The 23,869-nt window shown below is 42.9% G+C and overlaps 1 protein-coding gene across 1 annotated transcript in view; it reads right to left on the bottom strand.

The window, feature by feature from the left end:
* Window positions 1-9,350: 9,350 nt before the first annotated feature.
* Window positions 9,351-23,869, bottom strand: part of WDFY1 (WD repeat and FYVE domain containing 1) — a 78,219-nt gene continuing 63,700 nt past the window's right edge. Inside the window, exons 7-12 of the mRNA XM_082252436.1 lie at window positions 21,724-21,850; window positions 21,172-21,277; window positions 19,694-19,795; window positions 19,463-19,593; window positions 13,421-13,529; window positions 9,351-9,690 (exon numbers count right to left, since the gene is read on the bottom strand). Of these exons, the coding sequence (XP_082108562.1) occupies window positions 9,631-9,690; window positions 13,421-13,529; window positions 19,463-19,593; window positions 19,694-19,795; window positions 21,172-21,277; window positions 21,724-21,850 (635 nt within the window). The 3' untranslated portion in view covers window positions 9,351-9,630. The remainder of the gene's footprint in view (window positions 9,691-13,420; window positions 13,530-19,462; window positions 19,594-19,693; window positions 19,796-21,171; window positions 21,278-21,723; window positions 21,851-23,869) is intronic.

Raw genomic sequence — 23,869 nt, 5'->3', positions numbered from 1 at the left:
CAGGGGGTATACTCCCACTTCCTGCTATAGGTCTTCAGTTTTGTAACAAGCAGTGTCAAAAGAACTTTTAACCCAAATCAATAGGAGGGGTGGGTGCTGTGTCTGCCAATGAACATCAGAGAAAAGGATTTTACGGTAAGACAAAAATCCAGTTTTCTCTTTCGTGCATTGACGGACACAGCTCCATATCTTCTTGACCGTAGGGACATCCCAAAGCAGTGTTAACATGAGGGATGGGAAGAAAAAAGCAATAATCATACTTCTCAAAGGCTACACGTAGCCAACCAGATAAAACTGGAGCTCAACCAGGAACAACTGGCGCTCACCTGACAAAAAGGTACACCCTCAAAAAGAACTAATCCTCTCCAACAGCGGCCTCCAAATCCTTACGGCCAAAGGAAGCATCCGCAGATGCAAACACACCCATCTCATAAAAGTTTTTGAAAGTGTGCACGAATGACCAAGGGGCCGCCTTGCAAACTTGCACCACTGACGCCTGATGATGGAAGACCCAAGAGGTACTAAGCGCCTTTGTAGAATGCGCCCTAACAGGGAAAGGAGGATCCTGACCCTTAATGGAATAGGCCTGCACCACCGTCTGCCTAATCCATCTGGAAATGGTTGCAGCAGACGCGGCCATCCTGTTACAGGGTCCATCGGTAAGGACAAATAGGGAATCCGATTTTCGGAAACTACTATGTCGCCGCCAGGTACACCCTGATTGCCCGACCCACATACAAAGAATGTAAGGCAATCTCCTAAGGGTGCTTAGGAAACAAGGAAGGTAACACAATGCATTTATTTAAATGGAAACCAGAGACGACCTTTGGAAGGAACGACTGGCAGGGACGAAGCACCACTATCTCTGTGAACCACCAAGGTGAACGACAAGACAAGCTGCCAGGTCAGACCCCCTACGTGCAGAAGAAAAAGCCACCAAGAAGCCTACCTTCTGGGACAATGTAAGCAGAGGAATCTCGCAAATATTTTCCAATGGCGGTTACTTAAGAACCGACAGCACCAAGTTGAGATCCCACGAGGGCAATGGAGACCGCACTGGGAGAGCCAAGTGGCGAACCCCCTGAACAAAGGTGCGAACCACAGAAAACGTAGCCAAAGGACGATGAAAGAAAACTGCCAAGGTTGAACCCGAGGCCAGAGACTGTTCCACACCTCATTGGATGAAAGCCAAATTCTGAGTCACCGAAAAGGAGCGGGTTGAACCCCAAGAGATTCACATCTGCAAAGTACGCTCTTCAAACGCGATGGTAAATCTACCTAGAAGTAGATTTGCTAGCTTGCAGCAGCGTGGGAATCACCGATCGAGACAATCCTCTAGCCTTCAGCACCTGGCTTCTGACAGCCAACCTGATAAAGACAGCGACTGTAAAGTAGGATGGAAGATTGGCCCTTGAGCCAAAAGCTCTCCTCTAAGAGGAAGTCTCCAAGGAGCGTAGGTGATCAACCGTATCAGATCTTCGTACCAAGACCAGCGAGGCCAGTCTGGAGCCACTAGGATGGCCGTAATCCCTTCTGCCTCGAGCCTAAACAGGAGTCTTTACAGTAGTTCTAGAAGAGGAAAGACGTATATCAGACGATACCAGTCACAAAGGAGCCACCAGTGCGTCTGTGGCGTCGGCCAGAGGATCCGGAGACCGTGCCACAAACCCATGCACCTTCCTGTTGAGACAAGAGGCCAACAGGACCAGCTTGGGAGTTCCCCACCGGAGACACAACTGGTCAAACACCTCCGGAGGAAATGTCCAGTATATCGACCTGTAGTCTGGATTCTTCCAGAGTCCAGACTCCCCCTGAGCACAACCCATGCCAAAGAACGCCACCCCACTTGGACAGGCTGGTATCCGTGATGACCATCATCCAGTACAGGGGAAGGAAGATTTACCCTGTCGAAGTGCCAGAAAGCGAAGCCACCGTATCGGGGAACCTCTCATACCCTGGCCCAACAGTATCAGATTGTCTAGAGACTGTAGATTCCTGCCCCACATGGCAAGAATCTCTCTTTGTAGAGATCCCGTGTAGACAGATTTTGGAACGCATCCCATAGGAGGGAGGAACACCCTGGCTAAGGCCGAGTTCAGAACAGACCCAGATAGTCCAAACTAGGTGGACGGAACCAGAGACAATACCTGGAAATTTAACCAGACAATACCTGGAAAAGGTTGGCTCGAGCTCGCTGGCCGGACTGGGAAGACCGTAAGGATCTAGGACAGTGGTCCTCAACTCCGGTCCTCAGGGCCCACTAACAGGCCAGATTTTAAGTATTACCTTGGGGAGATGCAGACTAGAGTACTGCAATCACTGAGCAGCAAATTATATCACCTGGGATGTATTTCAGTTATCTTGCAAACCTGGCCTGTTAGTGGGCCCTGAGGGCCAGGGTTGAGGACCACTGATCTAGGATATCCAGACTGTCGCCCAGTCCGGCAGTTGATTGTAGTTCTCACAGGAACAGAAAATAAGAAAAAGCTCAGTTTAAAAAGGAAACAATGCTAGGACCAGAGATCCAAGCAAGGAACTAGGTCCTTACTCCTGACTAGGCAAAATAAAATGAAGATTCATAGCAGGAGGTGGGAGTATACCCTCTGGGAGGGCAGCATAAACACAAGGGTAAAGAAGATATGGAGCTGTGTCCGTCAATGAACGAAAGAGAAAGAATACCAAATGGGTTTTAACCATTTGCCAGTATAGCCAAAACGAAATATTTTTGGCTGGCGTTTCTCATATACTGTATAAGGAACACTCTTTAGCTTAGTAATTTTGGTTGACTGCAAAATTCAATGCGGTAAAGCTGAACTACAGGCAAACAGCTGAATACACAGATGAAATACATTTAAGGGAGCTCTTTTGATTGCTAAAGGATTTGTATTTCTTTCCACCTGAGTTCTGAGATTTACACAGCGCTTAGATATAGCATAACCATGTCTGGCAAGACAGTAGACCTGATTTTCCCTCTGCTGCGCTTAACACTTACAGGTGTTGTCCCTCAGCAGTCTAAGAGGACAAAGCAGCATGGCAATGAGCTCATTTCTATGTGACTGCTCTCTCCTCCTTTCAGGTTTCTTCTGGTTTGCTCCTTGTGCTGCTGCACTATGCTCCAACCTGAGCTCTGCTGTAGAGGGACTGCAAGAGGCTGATGTCAAGTCCAGTTGAGGTACTCCTACACTGCTAGCACTTTATAAATACAGATTTAACCCCTTAATGCCACCTCCTGGCAATACTAAGATGGGCAATAATGCCTGGGAGCCTTCTCTATAAATGTGACCGCTGATTGGCTCTCTGAAAGCCCTTTTTTCTTGCCACCGCAGATATAGGTTATGCAGTTGGAAAGAGGTTAATGATGTATTATTGAATACAGAGCTGAATTAATTTGTGTATTTTACATCAGCCTCGAGTTCAGCTTTAAATATATATATACTTGACTGTTCATTTATTTATTCCAGACATTTGTAAAGACAAAAAGGGATGATCTGACAACTGTAAAGGAAAGGAAATTTTTATTAGAAAAAAAAATGATAATGACATAGAACAAACTTTCTAAAATAGGCAGTTTGTTATTTCCATAGTCAAGAATACATAGGAAGTCAGCTTAGCAAAATGTCAGACATTCCCAGAATGCACTGAGAGTGTGGAAATGACAGAACAAGGCTGGTGGCTGCTATTGCTGTAAAGAATTCACTCATTTACACATTTTATTATAGAACACATGACTGGAAAGATATATATACTGAGTTATTTCACTGGACACACCATAATCGAACAGAACAACTCTGCAGTGGAGGACACCGTTTAATCAGACTAGAAATACAGACTTGATTGCAATTCCAAAGACACTGGGGCGGAGAATAATTTGTGCTGCTCATAATTGCAGTGAACATATTTCTTATGTAAAATGGAAAACAACAGTTGAACGGGTAACATACTAACTTTATCTTTTAATATTTCCCCAATTGGTTTAATATTCTCTGCTGAACCATGCTGGATTGTCTTTCTGCATAATGACAATTAAAAAACCATAATGAAAATCACAGGAAGAAGCTGTAATATAAGCAGCTTTCAGGAAAATATTTAATGTTTTCACAAAAATGGCCAGCACCACAATTTACACATGCAAACAATACCATTATGTTCAATCAGAATGTAAAAACAGTTACTGTAGCCCTGTGCCACATTTTATTGACTGCTGAGGATCAGCATTTGATTCTTGTGTCATAGGTTCAGCATTGGGGGACATTGACTATCAGATACAAGGCAGAGAAAACCTACATCTGCATAGTGTGGAAGACCAAATCAGATGATTCCATGCTCTTCTGCAAGCATGTAACCTGCTCTGTCACAGACAGAGAGCTTGAGGGAAAGCTTTCAAATCCAGTTTGCATTTGCTGTCAAACATGTATGGGACAATAACTCAGGATTTCTGAAATTTCAAAGGATTGAAGCGGAGTTCCACCGAAAAGTGGAACGTCCGCTTTAAATACCGCTGACCCCCTGACATGCCACATTTGGCATGTCATTTTTATTTTTTTTTTGGGGGGGGAGTGGGTACCTAGATTTGACAGGTACCTGCTCCCACTTCCGCTCGGGCCGCCAAGACCTAGGCCACTCTTGGACAGCAGCACTGTAAACTGAGGAGGGTAGTGTTAAATGAGCTAGTAGGTTTATATAGACTTTGCCTAAGTGGCTTACAAATAAAAGCCGAAGGCTGGTCATAGACTGTTCGAATCTCCAGCGGTTCAGCAGGAACCAGCTGAGATTCGAACAGTATATGGGCAGGCTGAATGTACCAAGTTGATTGATCAAGCGATCAATTGGATACAACCAGCCTGCTGAATTTACTTGCGATTATCGCTAGCGGCTGCTATAGCCACTAGCAAAAATTACGGCCTTCTCCTGGCAGGGACGGCTTTTCACCTGGGAGAATACAATGTCTCAGCAAAAGGGATTCCCTTGTCAGCACTGAGGGAAGAATGGTGCGAAATTTGCACTGTCTATGGCCTGCCTAATTACGCCTAAAATGTTTTAAGCAGTTAAAGCAATCGTTTTTTGGAGAAGACCTTAATCACATCTGGTTATTTGAGATCACGGGCAAAATCGTCATGATTCTGCATGCGATTCCAAATTGCACTGCAGAAGTGTCAAAACGCACCACACGTTTGGGAGCAATTCAATTTAATGGCACTTCAAACGTGGTGCGGGTTTTGCCATGCAGCAAACCGCGTTGCGTGAAGCTTGTTGCCCAAAACGGAGCAGATACAAAAGGGGCCAAAAGGTGAGGGGGGGGGGGGTTACCTATATGAAAAGCTCCCAATTTAGGCACCTCCGTCCCTTCTGATGGAGAGGTTGGTCTGTTAAAGGAAGTTAAAAAAAAAAATCAAAGACTTACTGGCTGGTTCAGCAGGTTATAAAACTATGTTACAGGGGAGACTTAAAAAAAACAAACAAACAAAGGCATTCCAATTGTTAGTTGACAATCTGCATTAGGTGTTATTTTGCCCATAGTGCCACTTTAATTTCAGAATGATTTTTATGTGTTACCGCAGAATGCTGTCTGTACTAACTAAAAAGTGGAGTTATATGTGTGGATAAGCAAATAAGTTCATTACATCTGGTTCTAGAGGTTCCTCTATTGGTTGTGTAAACACATAATTAAATAGGTCTCTAATAAGCCTAGATCTCCAATGTGGGTGGGTAAGAATTCCAGCGTTCAAAAGAGAGTACGGCATTTATAAAAATCCAAATACAATCACTCGAATGAATACAAAATAGGAGTAATAAAAGGAAAAAAAAAGTAAAAACAAACTAAGGTCTAGAATACAAAATAACATTTATTTAATAATGTGGTGCAAACAAACATAACATTTGATAACTAGTCATTATTTCTGTGCAGCTCTAACTTATCCTGAAAAACAATGTATGCTAAAATTGAATTTGGTTGTGATTTACAGCTTCGTAGTGCTAGATCTAAGACATCCCATTATGTGGCCATCCATTTTTTGTTCCCAAGGGCCCAGTCACATTAGGTGCATTAGGACTGTGCTGGGTAGCTTTGCCCAGTGCCGTTCCACACTAATACAAAGCAAAAAGCCTTGCTCCACATAATGCCAGTTCACACCACCGCACTGCAATGTTGTGTGCTGCAGTAAGGCATGCGGTACTTTTTTCCAGCACAACATGGTGTGACGCAATCCTCTGCATTGCACCGTGCGCCACCAATAGAGCCTAATGAAATGTCATTTTGACATTTCAATAAAGTTTACACATTAAAAAAAAAAAAGTAAATCAGTGGAGTGTGCTGGGATTGCCACATCGGCACTGCTCCTCCCAGCACACACCAGCAGCCCTATGTTTAGCACGGCTGTTGGTGTGAATGAGCCCTAAAGCAATGATTCTTAATCTAGTCCACACCCATCTGACCATCTATGGGCAGAAAACGATGACAGCACTGAAGTGGAAACCAACCGGACAGACAAGAAAGCATAAGCCAATACTACACTCCCCGTGGAATTGGGAGCTCATTGGAAGCGCTCTATTCAATAAAAGCCATATGTCAAATGGAAAAACTGGTATTGAGAGTAAACTTTTCTCCAACAGAAATTTCTAAAGCCCTAATGTGTAGGTAACTTAAGCAATGCATATTAGTAATCACCATTTCCTTTTCCTACTTGCAAGACCTAGGACCATACAGAAGAATTCAACAAGTAATGCAGAATGGAGGAAGATGTGAATCTTACAATAAAGTGCTGCCAAGAGCAATAAAAGAAATGAGTGTTTCAAGTAGTATTAGTACCACGCATGGAAATCTAGTGCACCCTAGAAATCTGATCTCAGCAGGACACAATTACATAAAGTGCAAGAAACTTGAACAAGTTTCATCTGCTTTTGCCCATTCAAGGCAGAACAGGTTTGCTTTAATCACCACCCTCCATAGTATATACTTAGCCCCTACCTTTACTCCCGTCACTCTGCACAGCACTGGATGCCAAAGTAATACCCGTGTGACAATGCCAGGACAATGACAGGCCAACATAGGCATGTTTGAGCTGCAACTCTGGAGACCCATAGCTTACATAGGACTTTCCATTGCTCCCAGAAACTGCAAGAAGTGGCAGGATGAGTGATAGGAAGGCACATGTATGCTGCAGAGAAGAGCCTAATTAAAGTGAACTTAAAGTGAAAATTCATATTGCCTGATTTAAAGGAAACCGGTTCTAAAAATATGTAGGCATCCAGTCCTAACTTTATCCTGAAAATGCCATCTGCCAGGCTTTTATCCAGAACAACATATAGCGTGTGAAATCAGAACACCTGATCTGCCTTCTTGCTCCCAAAAATGGAAGCTACTGGATCACTTCAACAGCCAGAATTCCTTCTTAGAAAAGCAAAAATCTGCATTCTTATATATTATTGACAACCGAGACCCCTTGACTTTCAAATATGATCTATTGGTCCCAGGATTTCAAAATAACCAATTTTTACATTTTAGTCTAAAGCAGCCTAAAAAATAAACTGTTACAACAAAATAAGCACATTTATTAGATAAACCTACTTGACAAACACTTACACTAAAGCCTATGTTATACAATTTCAATCCATAAATACAACCCTCAGGCTGCCTATTTATGAAGTCTCATGAAGGTCAATATGGGCTCATGTTTTTTCACCATGCAGACTGCAAACTAAAGCAGTCTTAGGAAACCAGTCTCTATCCAGATGTTGCAGAACTACAATTCCCAGCATGCTTGTGAGTGTGAGCTAGTATGCTAAGGGCATGCAGAGATAGCATAAAACATCAGTATTGCCAAGAATGAAAGAGAAGAACTCTAACTAAATTTGAGAAAATGTGGAGGAATACATAACTAGATATATAACTGCACATTTCTTTATCTTGTGTATGTAAAAATATACAAATTATTCTATACATTGCATTCTGTGTATCTTTTTTCTAATATCCTTCATTTACAAATTTTAGCAATGAATACCTTTCGGGAAAGGAGTTCACGGAGAAGGTAAAAATGGATTTACTGCTTGTGCGGTAAAGTGATATGTCCAGACAGAAATATGAGGAACTGCCAACGTTGACTTGTTTTTAAAAATGCAAGTTCTAAGGCTGCACTCCTCTTCCTTACATCCCTACACAGGAAAAGCAAAAAAGAAGATGGCTACACTAGAACCTACACAAGTCAGAAATGGCAGCTCCCACATTTTTAACCCAAAGATTCCCTTTATCAATTGCTAAGATTCCCCGCCCCACCCAAAAAAAAAAAAAAAAAACCTAATCACAAATGGCTACTATGCTGCTGATATGAAATAAAGTAGGTCACTGATATACCCTATTTCTGTCATTCTGGTATGTAGCAATTGCAGGGTAGGTAATATTAAAAAAAATCTCCAAAAGGTTCCCTAAGCTGAGTTTGTCACCTACAACCTGACTGCACTGGCTGTATGCTCAGATGTCCTTCTAAAGACCCATCCACACCAATTGCTTTGCAGTAATGTACTGTGCATTACATTCCAAAATATACAGCAAGTAGGATTTTAGGTCCTTTGAGGTGTGTTAGGCAGCTCTTTCAAATTAAAGGCCTACCTTGATGCATTGCACGTTAACGCACCACAACAGAACGCCCTGGTGTGACCGGGTCCTGAGGACATTGCAAATAAATGGATCCAGAAACTCCAATGAAAAAATTTCCCCAGCAAAACTGCTTGGATAAATATAGACTGTGGCTGGATCAGTGGTTATAAGCCATGGTTAGCTATTCGATTTGTGAACTACCTGTTAGTGCCGTATATTATTGTAAGCAAATCTTATTACTGCACAGAAGGAGGTTTAATGGTGGCTGTAGAATGTTCTCAGCTTTCGGGATTCTTTATTACAGGATATTTCATCCTAGAAGTACAACTCCAATCAATGCACATAAAATGTAAAGAGCAGCAAGGAGAAGATTATAAGAGCCAAACAATATTCCTAAGTGAGCTTACTAGCGTGCTTTCAGTATTTGATCTTGCCACTTTCTATGCATGACCACCAAGAAGGATATACATTACCTGTAAACAAAAAAAAGCCTGTAATACAGGAACATAGTCAATGATCTGGTTAGGAAAATACTAGGGTCAGCCTTCATACGTTTACGAACCATAATACAGCAGACAACGTACAATAAACGCAAAACAGCCTCTAATCATTAAAAAATGAACATAGAATGATAATGTGCTAACAGACTTTCCTAAATACATATTGGAATAGAAGGAAGTTTGAAAGAAAACAAAAAAGAAAAAAATAACTTTTTTAAAGAGCAATTAAGCAATAAAAATGTGCTAATATAATAAAAGTATCCTGTCTTTATAAAGTTATGTGAAATGATTACAGACAGCTGGTTCCTGTGCGGCTTTGCAGTTTGGGTTGGAACTTGTAGCAGAGTTAAGGTAAGGACGGGCAGCTGTGTGGGGTTTAAGGCACCTCCTCCTGGTTTGGGAGAGCGGTTGCATTGCTTTGCTTCCATAGGGTGCGTACGATAGAAGCACAGAAGGTGGGCAACGCCCTGGGTGAGGTGGTGTGCATGTACGTGGCTGTACATAAGGTGCTTTCTTCAAAGTAAACTGAAACTGGAGGGATCAACGAGGAGAAAAGCCAGTAGCCAGACTGCAACCTACTGTAGGCGTCATGTCCCAGATCTACAAAACGCAATAAAAAGAATTACTGTGACAGGTATACACAATAACATACTTTACACACAGTGAAAGCCATATGCCCCATTTGAAGAAGTTACTTTTTACCCGGTGATGTGTGAAAAAATGTATATAAAAAGATTAAATCTATGCATTTCGAAAAACAGTCAATTATAATTTACGGTAACCACTTAACTACCAGAGCCATTTATAAAACAGTGGCCGGAAGACAGGGATTTTTAGGCACACTCCTGGCTGCTATGCTGCTTTATAAATGTAGTGAGCAAGCGATAGGCTTTCATGTGGAAGTGATTACAGCCACCCGATCAGTACTATAATGTGCCCACAGGCTTCTACATCCCCCCAAGAACATTGATTAGGCTTTAGGCTCAGCAAATTGCTTAGGTTACAAGTTTAAAGTGATTGAAAAAAAGTCTAGTTTTTCTATTAAAATAACAAACATGTTATACTTACTTCCTCTGTAAAGTTGTTTTGCATAGAGCAGCCCAGGATTCTCCCCTCTTCTTGGGTCCCTTTTTTGGAGCTCCTGGCCCCTCCCTCCAGTTGAGTGCCCCCACAGCAAGCAGCTTGCAATGGGTCACCTGAGCCGAGCTGCAGTTCCATGTATCCATTCAGACACTGAGCTGCCGTTCGGCCCCGCCCCCTCTCTCTCCTGATTGGCTGAGTTTAATTGACAGCAGCGGGAGCCAACGACGCCGCTGCTATATCTCAGCCAAATTAGGATTGAGAGTCCCGGATGGCTGATGCACTCATGGACATCGCTGGATAGAGATAGGGCTAAGGTAAGTATAAGGGAGGCTGCTGCACACAGAAGGTTTTATTTCTTAATGCATAGAATGCATTAAGATAAAAAACCTTCTGACTTTTCAATCACTTTAAGACACCAAGGTAAGAATAACAGAGTGACTTATTGTCGCTTATATGACTGGACATTAAATCTCAGTTTCCTGAGAAAAGTTAAATCTCAATAAAAAAAATATGAGTGTCTATCCATGGTGATCCTCAGGGCTGGCCATCACCCTTATGGTGAAGGCAGGGAGAGTCACAGAACACCTTTTATTGCCTCCATTTTTATTTAATTTCCGGTCAAAAACTTAAAATTGCACATTAAGCAGATAGATAACTGCAAAATCCCACTTTTGAATTCCCTGGAAAAAACTCTGATCGGTTAAAGCTGAAATCCAGGTACCCTCATAAATATAGCTCCCTATATTGTAAGGTAAACTGCATATACATTGATCAGCCATAACTTTATGACCATTAACCTAATACTGAGTAGGTCAATTTTTGCCACCCAAACAGCCCGGACCTGTCAAGGTATGGATGCCACTAGGCCTCTAAAAAGGTATGCTGTGGTATCTGGCACCAAGATGTCAGTTGTAGATCACTTAACTCCTGTAAGTCATGAGGTGGGGCCTCCGTGCATCAGACTTGTTTTCCAGCACATCCCATGGATGCTCAATTGGCTTGAGATCTGGATATTTTGGAGGCCAAGTAATACCTAGAACTTCCTTAAACCATTCTTGAACCTTTTTTTATAGCGTGGCAGGTAGCATTATCCTGCTGAAAGAGGCCACTGCCATCAGGGAATTCTGTTTCCATGACGGGGTGGAGTTGATTTAGAACAATGTTTAGGTAATTGGTAAAAGTAACATCCACACGAACGGAAGGATCCAAGATTTCCCAAAAGTACATTGCCCAAAGCATCACACTGCCTCCGCTGGCTTGCCTTCTTTACATACTGCGTCCTGGTGCCATTGCTTCCTCAGGTAAGTGATGTACACTCACCTGGCCATTCACATGATGTAAAAGAAACCGTGATTCATCAGACCAGGCCACCGTCTTCTGTGGTCCAGTTCTGATGCTGACGTGCCCATTTGCAGGCACCTTTGGTTGTGGACACTGGACAGCATGAGCACCCAGACCTGTCTGCGGCTACACAACTCCATACACAGCAAACTGTGATGCCCAATATTTCCGTTATCAACACATCAATTTCAGGAACAACATGTTCACTTGCTACCTAAAATATCTCACGAACGAGATAATCAATGTCAATGTCATTCTCTTTACCTGTCAGTGGTCATAAAATTATTGTTGATCGGTGTAAATTGCTATTAAATTGTTTCTAATTTTTCCACTCTTTCACCCTTTCCTGTCATGCAGTGCTAATATATTTTTCATTTTTGCCTATAGAGTGCCGCTTTCAGAACATTAATATGTCTGAAAGGATAGTAGATATGAATTCACAGTCATAAAATGCCATGTGACCCCAGAATCTTTTGTAAAGGTACACATACACAGAATCTCACTGTCCAATGTCTGTCAGGAAAATAAATCTCTGATGTCTGAAAGCATAACAGACAACCTGTGCAAAGGTCAGTCAGCTGGAACCTGGATGAATAATTCTGCTTTGTTCTCCACAGTTAAAACATTCATTAGATATTGCTTAACCAGCAGGACCAGGTAAATAGGATCACATAGGTGGGGCGCTAATGACTAATTGGACTTTGAAAATCTCACTGATCAAAGTCTTTTATGATCTAATGAATTTTACTCTAATTTCACTGCTTTCCAAACACAATTCCCAATTTGTTCTGCTATCTGACACAAAGGACCAGTGTAACTGTGTAAATGGAAATGTGGCAACTTTGTATTTTCAAATCAAGAATATCCTACAAAACTTTGCATAGGTTTTAAGGGCTTTGCACTTTCTACATTTTTTGCAGAAAACCTACTACATCAATAAAATTTAGCAATTTGTTGGCTGCAAAAGTATTCATGTAAGTAAACACTTGACTGAATCACCCTGGCTACAAATACAGTTGCAAGTGTTCTGGGGTAAAATCTTTACCCGTTATGAAATTTTATGTCCACTTTTTTGGCATAACAGCTTTGTCATGTAGGATGGGACCGCCGTGAGCATCAGTTTTCGAGCAATGGCTTTTGTTTTTTAACAATTTCAGTTCAGTCTTGTTTGTGTGTGTCCTGGGGGGAGATCACTGTCTTGTTGGAAAGGTGGCCTCCCGCACTAGTCTCAGGTCTCTTGCAGATTAAAGCCTAACACACATGGGCCGAATGTTGGGCGACGTCGGTCAGTTCAATAAAAACAGGCCGACATTCGCCCCGTGTGTCTGACAGATGGCCCGGGTTCTTTTGGATGTGCATGCTGGAAAACCAGAAGCCGACCAGCGCCCAATAAGCCCTCTCAGCCAATGGCTAAGAGGTCTGACCGGAGTGTTCTGGCGGGGGTCTGTCTCTGTCAGAACACAATAGCAAAGCATGGGATTGTTAGTACAGCGGCTCTGATCAGAACATTCTGATCTGAATCCGTTCAACCAAAAAAAAAAAAAAAACTAGTGGTGTGTACCAGGCTTTCCTATAGTATTGTCTTTACTTTTGTCCATCCATTTTATCATCGACCCTGCCCAGTTTCTTAATCACTGCAAAAATAAAGCATCTTGACAACACCATGGTGCTATCACCATGCTTCACTGTGGGGATGTGCTCTGTGTGTTTTTGCCCTGTATGCACTACTTTACCACCATGGCTGCTATGAGCTTCACTGCGCATGCCCGAAATCTAAAACCAGAGTGATTCCAGCTACCATTTTTTTCTCTTTTGGTATTCTGCTCAAGAAACTAACAACTAAAACCAGAATATACAAAAATATATGCCTATTTTGATAGTTAACAATAAATTTGTTTTTCATTACCTTTATCAGCCGGTCTGTTCCGCAGGTAACCATAAGTCCTCTTGAGACATCCATTGTCATGTAGCAAATGTTGTGTTTACCCTCATGGAAAGTGGCCAATGGTGTCCGACTTCAGAAGAAAGACAGTGTTTTAATAAAATTGACCAGTTATAATAGAAATAGTATTTTTGTACTCACCGTAAAATCCTTTTCTCTGAGTTCATTGACAGACACAGTTCTATATTCTTTACCACCATAGAGTTATGCTGCCCTCTACAGAAGTTATACTAGGCAGACAACACAAAAGTTTGGCTACACCCTGTGGGCTGCCCTCAGCCAGCATAATACCCCTCTTTGCTTAGAGATTCTCCGTTTTGTAACAAGCAGTAACAGAAGCATAAAAAATTCCTCAGAGGGGTGGGTGTGGTGTCTGTCAATGAACTAAGAGAAAAGGATTTTACTGCGAGTACAAAACAATCCTATTTTCTCTTCTGTTCATTGAAGATGAAGATGCCAAAGGAGGCAACCTGCAGATGCCAAAACATCCACTTTGTAATTTGTAAAACTGAGAAAAAAGTATGCACCAACGACCAAGTGGCCACTGTGCACACCTGCACCACTGACGCCTGATGACGGAAGGCCCAAGAAGGACTAAGTGCCCAAGTAGAATGTGCCATCTGACCTTCAAAAAGACTCGGTGGCTGCCAAATAGACCTGAGTAGCTCGAACAACATCCAGAGTATGCAATACAAATTCCTTGGAATGAGCCACCATGGGACACAAGGACAGTAGCACAATGTCCTCATTCAAATGGATATCAGAGACAACCTTTGGGAGAAACGACGGCTGTGGTCACAGGGCCACCTGATCCCTGTGAACCACCAGATATAGAGAACGACAAGACAAAGCCACAGACAAGACAAAGCCGCCAACTCTGACACCCTGCCAGTAGAGGCGATAGCCACCAAAAAAGCCACCTTTGTGACAGCGCAAGTAAAGGGATCACCCATTTGTCTTCAAAGCAAGATTTTTGAAGAACCAACAGAACCAGGTTCAAATCCCGCGGTGGCAGAGGAGAACGTACAGGCAGAGTAAAATGGCGAACCCCTTGAAGGTATGTACGCACCAATGAATGGAAAGGCAAAGATCTTTGAAAAAAAGACTGCCAGGGCAGACACTTAGCCTTTCATGGTGCTCAAACCAGTTTCTGAACAACACTATTGAAGAAAGGCCAGGACCTGAGCCACTGTAAAAGGAACGAGGATGGACTCCTCGAACCTCACACCAGGAAATGTACATCTGATGATAAAGCTTTCGAGATGTAGATTTCCTCGCCTTTAACATGGTGGGAATCACTGAGCCAAACAAACCCCTGTCCTTCAGCACTTGACTCTCAACAGCCAAGCAGTCAAAGCCAGCAAAAATCATCCCTTGATACAACAGATCGTCCATAAGAGGAAGCCTCCAGGGGATGTCGGCGACCAGATGCACCAGATCGGCGTACCAAGACCGGCGAGGCCAGTACAGAGCCACCAGAATGACCGGAATCCCTTCGGCCTCGATTCTGCATAGAAGTTGAGGAAGAAGCTGGAGCAGAGGATAGGCATTAATCAGATGGTACCGGCTCCATGGAGCCACCAGAGCATCTGTGGCGTCTGCCAGAGGATCTGGCCACCTGGCCATGAACCTCAGCATCCTTCTGTTAAAATGAGACACCAACAGATCCACCTTGGGAGAGCCTCACCCTAGAAAAATCAGATGAAACATGTCCGGATGAAGGGACCAGTCCTTCTGGTCCAATGCCTGATGACTGAGGTAATCCGCCTAAACAATTTTCCATGGTGGAAATGTGCAAACCGTTCTGCCTTCCGGAGAATACAGGACACCTCCAGGGCTGCTAACAACACACTCTTCGTGTCACCCTGGTGATCGACATAAGCCACAGCTGTGGCGTAGTCCGGCTGAACCCGCACTGGGAGCCCCCGGAGCTGCACCATCCAACGATCCAGGCAAAGCCTGATCGCTGGAAGTTCAAAAGACACTGATGGGCATCTGTAGCAAGGTCGGGGAGCACAGCCATCAGACCAGAAAATACTTTGCCGCCCAACTCAGAAAAATCACCTTGTCCAGCGACTTGGGGCATTTGTCCCATTTGACCAAAATCTCCTTTTAAAGAAGTCTCATGTAGAATTGTGCAAACCGCCTCAAAAGGTGGACACCATCAGGCCCAACACTCGCATGCACGCCCAAAGGGACAACCACATGTGGGCTAGCAACAGTTGAATCGCAGAATCTAAATTCTGCAACTTTTCCAGAGGAAGGAACACTCCAGCTAGAGCAGAATCCAGAGTCAGCCCCAGATAATCAATCTCCTGGACGGAACCAGGGCAAACTCCCGAAATTTCAGAAGCCACCTGATCTCCCGCAAAGTCTGGACAGTAATTTCCACATCAACCATCAATGCCAACGGAGACTCTGCTCGCAACCCCACGTTGACGCAGCAACGCTAAGACTGGGGCCAACACTTTCATGAAGAACCGAGGAGCGGAGGCTAGACCAAAGGGTGATAGTGCTCCTTTCTCAAAGCAAAACTGAGGAAACGCTGATGCCGGATGCAAATTGGAATGTGCAGGTAAGCACCTTCGACGTCTAAAGATGCCAGAGAACCCCTTGATGCAGGGACGCCACCACCATCCAAAAAGGACTCCATCCTGAATTATTGCACTCGTACAAAACAGTTCAGGGCCGGGCCTGAGGTCCAGAATCGGACAAACTCGCCCTTCTTCCTAGGAACCATGACAGGGTATGAATAAAAACCCCTGAAAACGTTCCGACACCGGAACTGGTACAATCACGCCTTGGGACAACAAGTCCTGTCCACAACAGAGCTTGCAGCCGATCCAAGGGCAAGTGCACAGTGGAAGGAAGGAACCATTCTGAAGGACAAGAATGGAATTCTATCTTGGAGCCGGATACGATCACCTCGTGGACCCACAGTCCCGGAACCAATGAAGATGTCCCCCTACTCCAGATATGGAGAGGGGCAAACCTTCATGTCGAAGGGGCCTTGTCAGCAGGTCTGGAGAAGCTTGTTCTCTGATTGCCAGACCAAGGCTGCTGGAAAACCACCCGAAGAGGCTTTAAGGGGTTTGGAACCTTTTTCTGAAGTCCCCGTGGGAGGAAAAAAACGTCTTATTGGCTGTGGAAGGAAGGTACTCTTACCCCCCCCCCCCCATCAGACTTCTAATGAGGTCATCCAGGGTAGCCCCCAACAGGCGCTGGCCCTGAAAAGGTAATTCAGCCAGGGCCTTCTTGGAGGTTTGATCCACAGACCAATAGTTAAGCAACAAACTATGCCTAAGCACCACTGCTGAGACATATAGCTTAAGAGTCTCACGGGAACTGCATCCAAAGATGCATCGCAGACAAACTGAGGACCCTGGACCAACTCATCTGCCTGTTCGCCATAGGCGGAGGGAAACTGGCTGCCCCCCCCCATAGCCAGACACAAAAGCGTCACCCACACCATCAGTGTCTGAGAAACCAGAGCAAAAACAGGCCACAATAAGGCACCAGCCACAGTAAACAGGTAACGGGCCTTAGAGATTTTGCCTGCCTGTCAGCCAGATTCCTAAAAGCCGGGGATACTACCACCAGAAAATGGTTGCCTTAGTCAATCTGGAAATAGGGTTCCACTATTAGCCTGGGCACCAACCCCCAAACGCCACAAGGGGGGGCGGAAAAACCCTGGAGGGATAGACCACCCCAGGGAGTACCTGCGCCCCACATCCCATCCAGGGAAGGAGAGGAGGAGGAGGTTCTTACTTACTGATTCAGCAAAGCCTGCAGTTAACACTCCTAAGACAGGAACCTCCTCGCCACCGAAGTGGGCGAGCTGTCGGCCAGAAGGAATGCTGCGAGGAGGCGTATTTGAGCTTGCGAGATGTTTAACCCACGGGCCAGCCCCCGTCCAGTGGGGCTATGTCGTGGCCGACTGAGCACAGAGCTATTGCCTGCCCACTTGCTGGCCGGGCTGAGGGGACCCAATGGAACTACAATAGTCCAGCCCATCACAGTTGCCAGAAGATCTCCACAGGAAAATCCAAAAGCAAACAGCAAAAAATAGGGCCGAGAGAACTAGGCAAACAGAAATGGAGTATCTCTAAGCAGATAAGGGGATTATGCCAGCTGAGGACAGCCCACAGTGTGTAGCCAAGCTTTTGTGTTGTCTGCCTAGTCCTACTCCAGTAGAGAGCAGCATAACCCTATTGTAAAGAATATGGTGCTGTGTCTGTCAATGAACGGAAGAGAAATCTACTTTTTGATCAATGCAAGTTTATTATGAAACAGTTGTTAAAAAGTTAAATTACATGACAGCCTGGATTACTGTGACAAGGTAGATGCTAATGTTACGCCACTCTTACAGGCGTGGTACAGTGTACATGCATACAAATGTAGGGTCCTGACAGCACACGGTCTGCATTCGGGGCCACGCACCCACAAGGTTGTCAAACAGAGCAGTAGCTGTGTCCATACAGCTGCTGTGTCCCTACTGACATGAATGGGAAAACCTGCATGGAGATGCACGAACACCTGTACATCCCCGTGCAGGTAAACACAGCCCTTGCACGAGCGTACACTGTAGCATGCCCTTGTGATTCAGACCTTGACAACTGTAGTTATTTTAATTTTGGAATTTACTTCCTATATGTATTCTGCTGCACTTTATTTTGTATGGCTTCGTACTAATCCCTAAACGTTTTACTGCCAATAAAAATGTAAAAATGTAGATAATCATGTTGAAAGAAATTAATAATGTTTTGTATATTATTTCTGTAGTCTATTCATTACTAAAAAATATTTTAACTGTCCTAAAGTTGGATAAATATGAAATGAAGTGTAGAGTATTTCATACTTTCATTAGCAGCCAACAGGTGGCACTACAGGCTTGGTAGTTACACATTTAACAGTCTATTATCAAATTCGAACCGAAAATTGCTGCAAAATTTTCAAAGTAGAAATTTAGACTAAAGGGTTATTTTTTTGCCAAGTGTTTGTATTTGGAGAAACCTTTTTTAGAGGATATATATATATATATATATATATATATATATATATATACATATACATACATACACATACACACACACACACACACACACACACACACCGGTATATGTATATATATATATCAAATATTTATATATTTTAGAGTAAAAATATGGTTTTGTACTTTAACTTATACTTTAACTTTAGATGGTGGTGGCACATTTTTGGTTTTCTATTTAACAATGTCTTATGTAGAGCTGTTGCTCACACCCCTTCAGTGGTGCAGTGCACACTTTGTAGACCAGTAGTCAAATTATTTGATATAGGGGGGCCTTGAGTGCAGCCCCTGACATCACTGAAGAGCCACGCATAATATTCTGTGAGATGTAATGGTACAGAAAGCGTTAAGATTAAAAAATGAAAAAAGCAAGAAAAGGAATGGATAGCATGGAAAAAAGGAATTCCTCTTCTTTTCATAAGATTGTGATTCAATAGCAAGTATGTTCTCTATGTATTGATAGAACATCTTGCATCTTTCTGATGTTTATATCGGATTGTTGTGCACAAAAAAAAAAAAAAAAAAAAAAAGGAGGAGTGTGAAAGAATTAAACCAAACTTTTTAACAGCTAGAAGACAGTATAAAGACTATTTTCCTTCTCTGGTCTAAGCGAAAAGCAACACACAGACTATCATGTGCAGAGGCCACCAAGAGATGTGCCATAAGTGTCAAAAGGGCTGCAGGTTGGAACCCAAGAGTGCAGACTTTTAGAATTCAAATCTCAGAAGCTCGGCAGAAAGACATTTTTGTATATCAACAGATGCTGCCACCTCTGTAAGAGTTAAATTTTTGCGCATCCTGGATATTAAAAATAGACAACTCCACTTTTCAGGTAGAGAGGAAGAAAAGAGGAAATAAAAAAAAAAGTAGAAACATATTTGCAAGCACTAAGGACAATAAGTTAGCTCACACAATAGTTAAAATGTCCTCTGTTCCCCCACCACCCCGATACTCACTCCTCATCTTTGATGGTTTCATAACAAGAGTCACAGACCCGCACCTGGAACTCAAAGCCCATGATGGGATAACTGGATCTCTTAGAGCTGCATTTACCGCAAACAGCCTGGCCGCACTTTCTGCAGTGATGCTGAAAAAAAGAAAGACACATTTTGTTCAGTAATCAGCAAAAAAGACAAGTGGAATTAAATACAAGAATACAAAAAAGTTAGAGAAGACACTTTACCCACCTGTCGTAACCCAAGTGTCTTTGAATCCCACATCTGCTTAATGTTCCAGAAAAAAGGCTGTGCACATTTCTGGCAGGAATCACTTTCTAGCCACTGAGGAGCCTGTAACGCATTCAAAAGTACATATGTGAACTGCAGTAAACAGTAAAATATGAGTAAAGACAGATTAAGCCCAGTCTGTTTTGAGTTAATCACCATTACTGACCATTTAAGAAACAAAACCCAGCATATAAAGCCTGCACTGCTCTGTCATGTTTCCTTGCTTCTGATTCCCTGCTCAGTACAGAATAACCACTGGAGCCAAGAGGCAGATGCTTTCAATCTATTACTTAAAGGCCAACTCCACCTTTAAGACTATTTTACACCCATATTAAGGGTGCAACATGTAACATGGTGCCAGGTGAACCATGCCCCAGTAATGATCACAGTTGCAGAAAGATAGAAAATGCACATTTTCTGCAAATACTGTATATGTACATTTATTTTATTAGTTTCTTTTACATAAGGTGGACTTAGCCTTTACGCAATCCTGGGTGCTTGGGGGAAAGCTTCTTTACCAGAGTGACAGTTGGCAAGCATGAGAAATAGCATTGCAATTTAAACTACAGTGTTTGCTTTGATGGGTCCTACATTTAGGAAAAACTCTAAGACATGGGATTAAAATGGGAAAATAAATCTTTCCATAACAATGTGCAGTTGACTTTATTTGCCAATCCTTGAACAGATGTAATACATTTGTCTGCCACATTATCCTAATCTGTACAATCAAATGCCTACCAAGGAATCCTACTACAAATAGCAGTACCTGTCTTCACTGTGGATGGCACTCACAGATTTAGGTTGAAAGTTCAGGTATGTAAATTATTCAGAGTAAGCCTACATTCACATCTGAGCAGAGCATATTCCTGGTGATTTTTAAGCGTTTTACAAGCATCTTGCACATGTATCAACTTTCAGAAGTTTGTTCCTGAGCTAGGCGAGGGGAGGAGAAGAGTTCTTAGGTCTGAAAATGCACGTAAAGCTCCCTCTAAAATCTATGAGACAAAAATGGACTAAACACTCTCAAAAAAAAGCACACATACATTTTAATTGCCCAGGGCTACTGGGCGTAGAAGAGTACACAAGGACAATTAGAAACAATGGGATTCTGCATTCTAAGCATAGTCAAGCATAGGGAAATGAGAACAAAAATGTTTAAGTGTGAATGAGGGCTCTAAACCCACATGTGCTAATGATGTAAACTTTTATACATTAAAAATATATTTTATACAATGTTCGAAGCATTAAATCGGGTTTCTCCTTTAGTGTAAAGCAAGTTTGAGCACCTCTCCACTGTGCTAACTTTTAGATTTACATATGGGACACTGCAAAAAATGGAATGGTAGCACAGAGCCCACCAAAATTTAAGAAACACTAGCATGAGGTAGATTTTAAAAAATCCAGATTACAAATACAGCAACGCAGAGATTAAGACATACCTCTTCTCTATCAATATCCATATTCCATACAGAGATTCCTCCATCAACAGAACATGACACCAGCTGGCGTGTGAGTTGCAGGTAGCAGAGTCCCTGCACCTTGTCACTGGGCAAAGAAGAAAGCAAGTTGATGGTTATCACAGGCTTCCCATACAGTCTACCAATATTGTCTACAGATTTTCTGAAAGTTTACTAAATCAATGATAAACTGATAAGCACACAAGGCAGAACTCATTCTGCATCACAGTAATTACATGTACAACCCCCCCACTCCATTTAATGACAAGTGATGTCACACCTTTCAATCCATCAATTACTAAATCTTTCTATGGATAACAATGTGGTCCTGATGTTGGCCATCATCCTGTCTTATATGCCATGTACGTAACCAGTGACTCAGAGTACATCAAACTATGTCTTTCAATTACATTAAAGTGAAGTTTGGCTTAGAGCCAGAATCATCTTTATGCAGCTCAGACACGTGCCAGCACAGAACTGAATGGAGCAGTGTCATACAAATAGTGGAAGCATGTGAAAAAGAATGATCCTTACTGGTGTCCTTGGAGGATTATGGTTCGTCCTTGTCTCCCTCCAATATCCCACAGTATAATACTGTGATCTGCTGACCCTGAAAAAAGAAACCGTTGCACGGGGTCCCAGTACATGCAGGAGATGCTGCCTAAATGGAATAAAAATGCAACACGTGTCAGGGTCAGGTCCGCTTTAAACACCGAAACATATCTAAAATGCAAAATGTGTATTTTATGAGATACAATTAGTAAACTAATTTAGGTGTTTCAGACAGGTATATGAAGATTAAGAATATCACACAATGGGGGAGATTTACTAACGTTGGAGCACACAGAATCTGGTGCAGCTGTGCATGGTAGCTGATCAGCATCTAACTGCAGCTTGTTCAATTAAGCTTTGGAAATCAAACCAGAAAGCAGATTGGTTTCTGTGCAGAGCTGCACCAGACATTGCACTCTCCAGTTTTAGTAAATCCCTCCAAATATGTCGAAAAGAAAAAGAGGGGAGGGACTGAAATCCGATGGACTGGTATTTTACAAAAAAAATGAAAATATTAATCTGTAGATGAAACAAATGAATAGAGATTTTATTAATGCGGTTTTGGTGCTACAACACGCTTCCTTCAGCCTTGGCTACAGTTACCTGTTGGATGATCGTTTGTTGACTAAGTGGCCAGGTCATCAGACATGTAGCCAGCATTGAAGGAAGCTTGGAACAGTATTTTCACTTAGAAAAGGTAAATATTTTAGATCCTGTGTTACTACTGAAAATAAAATAGGCTGTTCTCGTTGCAAGGAAGTCTTTCCCAGAGCTAGGTGAATGTAATTTTGCAAGGAATACCGAATGACGTGCAAGAGAAAAAAAAAAAAAAAGCTTTTTTACTTGCACGTGATTGGATGATTGACGTCAGCAGAATCTCACCTCATCCACTAACCTCTGGGGGAAGTTCCTCTGCATGGTTCAACATCCCTTGGAAAGAAACCAGTCTATTTGGCTTTAAATCAACCCCTATATCTAATTTCCTTTCCCCGGGAAAACTATAGAAGGATAAGTTCACTTTTTTTTTTTCAAAAACAAGAATAAATGCACATGTTTTTGCAGTGAAAAAAAAAGAGCATTTATCATTTTTTTTCACATGAGCCTGCAGAGCATTGCACCTCTGATCAGTGAATCAAGGATGCAATGTCAGGCTCATACACACACTGCTTGCAGCTTTGTTACCCGTACCTCTGCACTGGCTGTTACAGAACTGCAGGCAGTGTGTGAATGGACTACAAGCATGCTAATCAGTACACTCACAGTCTATTGAGAACTACAAGCCATCTGCTGCGGTGGAAAATGGGACTTTTTTCTCATTCAGAGGCTCTTGTGAATGACGCGGTTGTGCGGGCATGTAGAGAGTGGGGTGGGCGATCAGCGATGCAGAGGGCAGGTCTGGAGCATGTTACACATTACACTCCAAATATGGGTGTAACATGTTACCAAAAGTATTGGGACGCCTGCCTTTACAATGATTAAGCACACAGTCAGTGTGTGAAACGCGTCTACCTTGTCACGATTGTCATATTTGGATGTCCAGTCAATAAACCTGGATTTTGACTCAACCTGGAGTGCTGCCAATTCCTTTTCTTTTATCAAGTTTTCACGGAGGCGAGCCGGGGCATGCACCGGTGTGAGTCATCAGGCAATTACACCACCTTGAGCAGTGACTCCTTGTCTGTTCAATTGCCTTTACACACACATGAACTTTAATGACATCCCAGTCTTAGTCCGTAGGGTTTAATATTGAGTTGGCCCACCCTTTTCAGCTATAACAGCTGTCCACAAGGTTTAGGAGTGTCTATGGGAATGTTTAACCATTCTTCCAGAAGCGCATTTGTGAGGTCAGGCACTGATGTTGGAGGAGAAGGCCTGGCTCACAGTCTGTGCTCTAATTCATCGCAAAGGTGTTCCATCAGGTTGTAGTCAGGACTCTGTGCAGGACAGTCATCAATCATTCAAATAATTTACTGGAGGGGGGATTATGGTGTGGAGTGTTTTACAGGGGTTGGGCTTAGCCCCTTAGTTCCAATGAAGAGAACTCTTAAGGCATCAGCATACCAAAACATTTTGGACAACTTCAAGCTCCCAACTTTGTGGGAACAGTTTGGGGATGACCCCTTCCTGT

The sequence above is a fragment of the Pelophylax lessonae genome, assembly GCF_965119305.1.
Source record: "Pelophylax lessonae genome assembly, chromosome: 3".
Taxonomy (NCBI): domain Eukaryota; kingdom Metazoa; phylum Chordata; class Amphibia; order Anura; family Ranidae; genus Pelophylax; species Pelophylax lessonae.
Note: the sequence above shows the minus strand (reverse complement) of the source record. Positions and strands in the feature narration are given on the sequence as shown.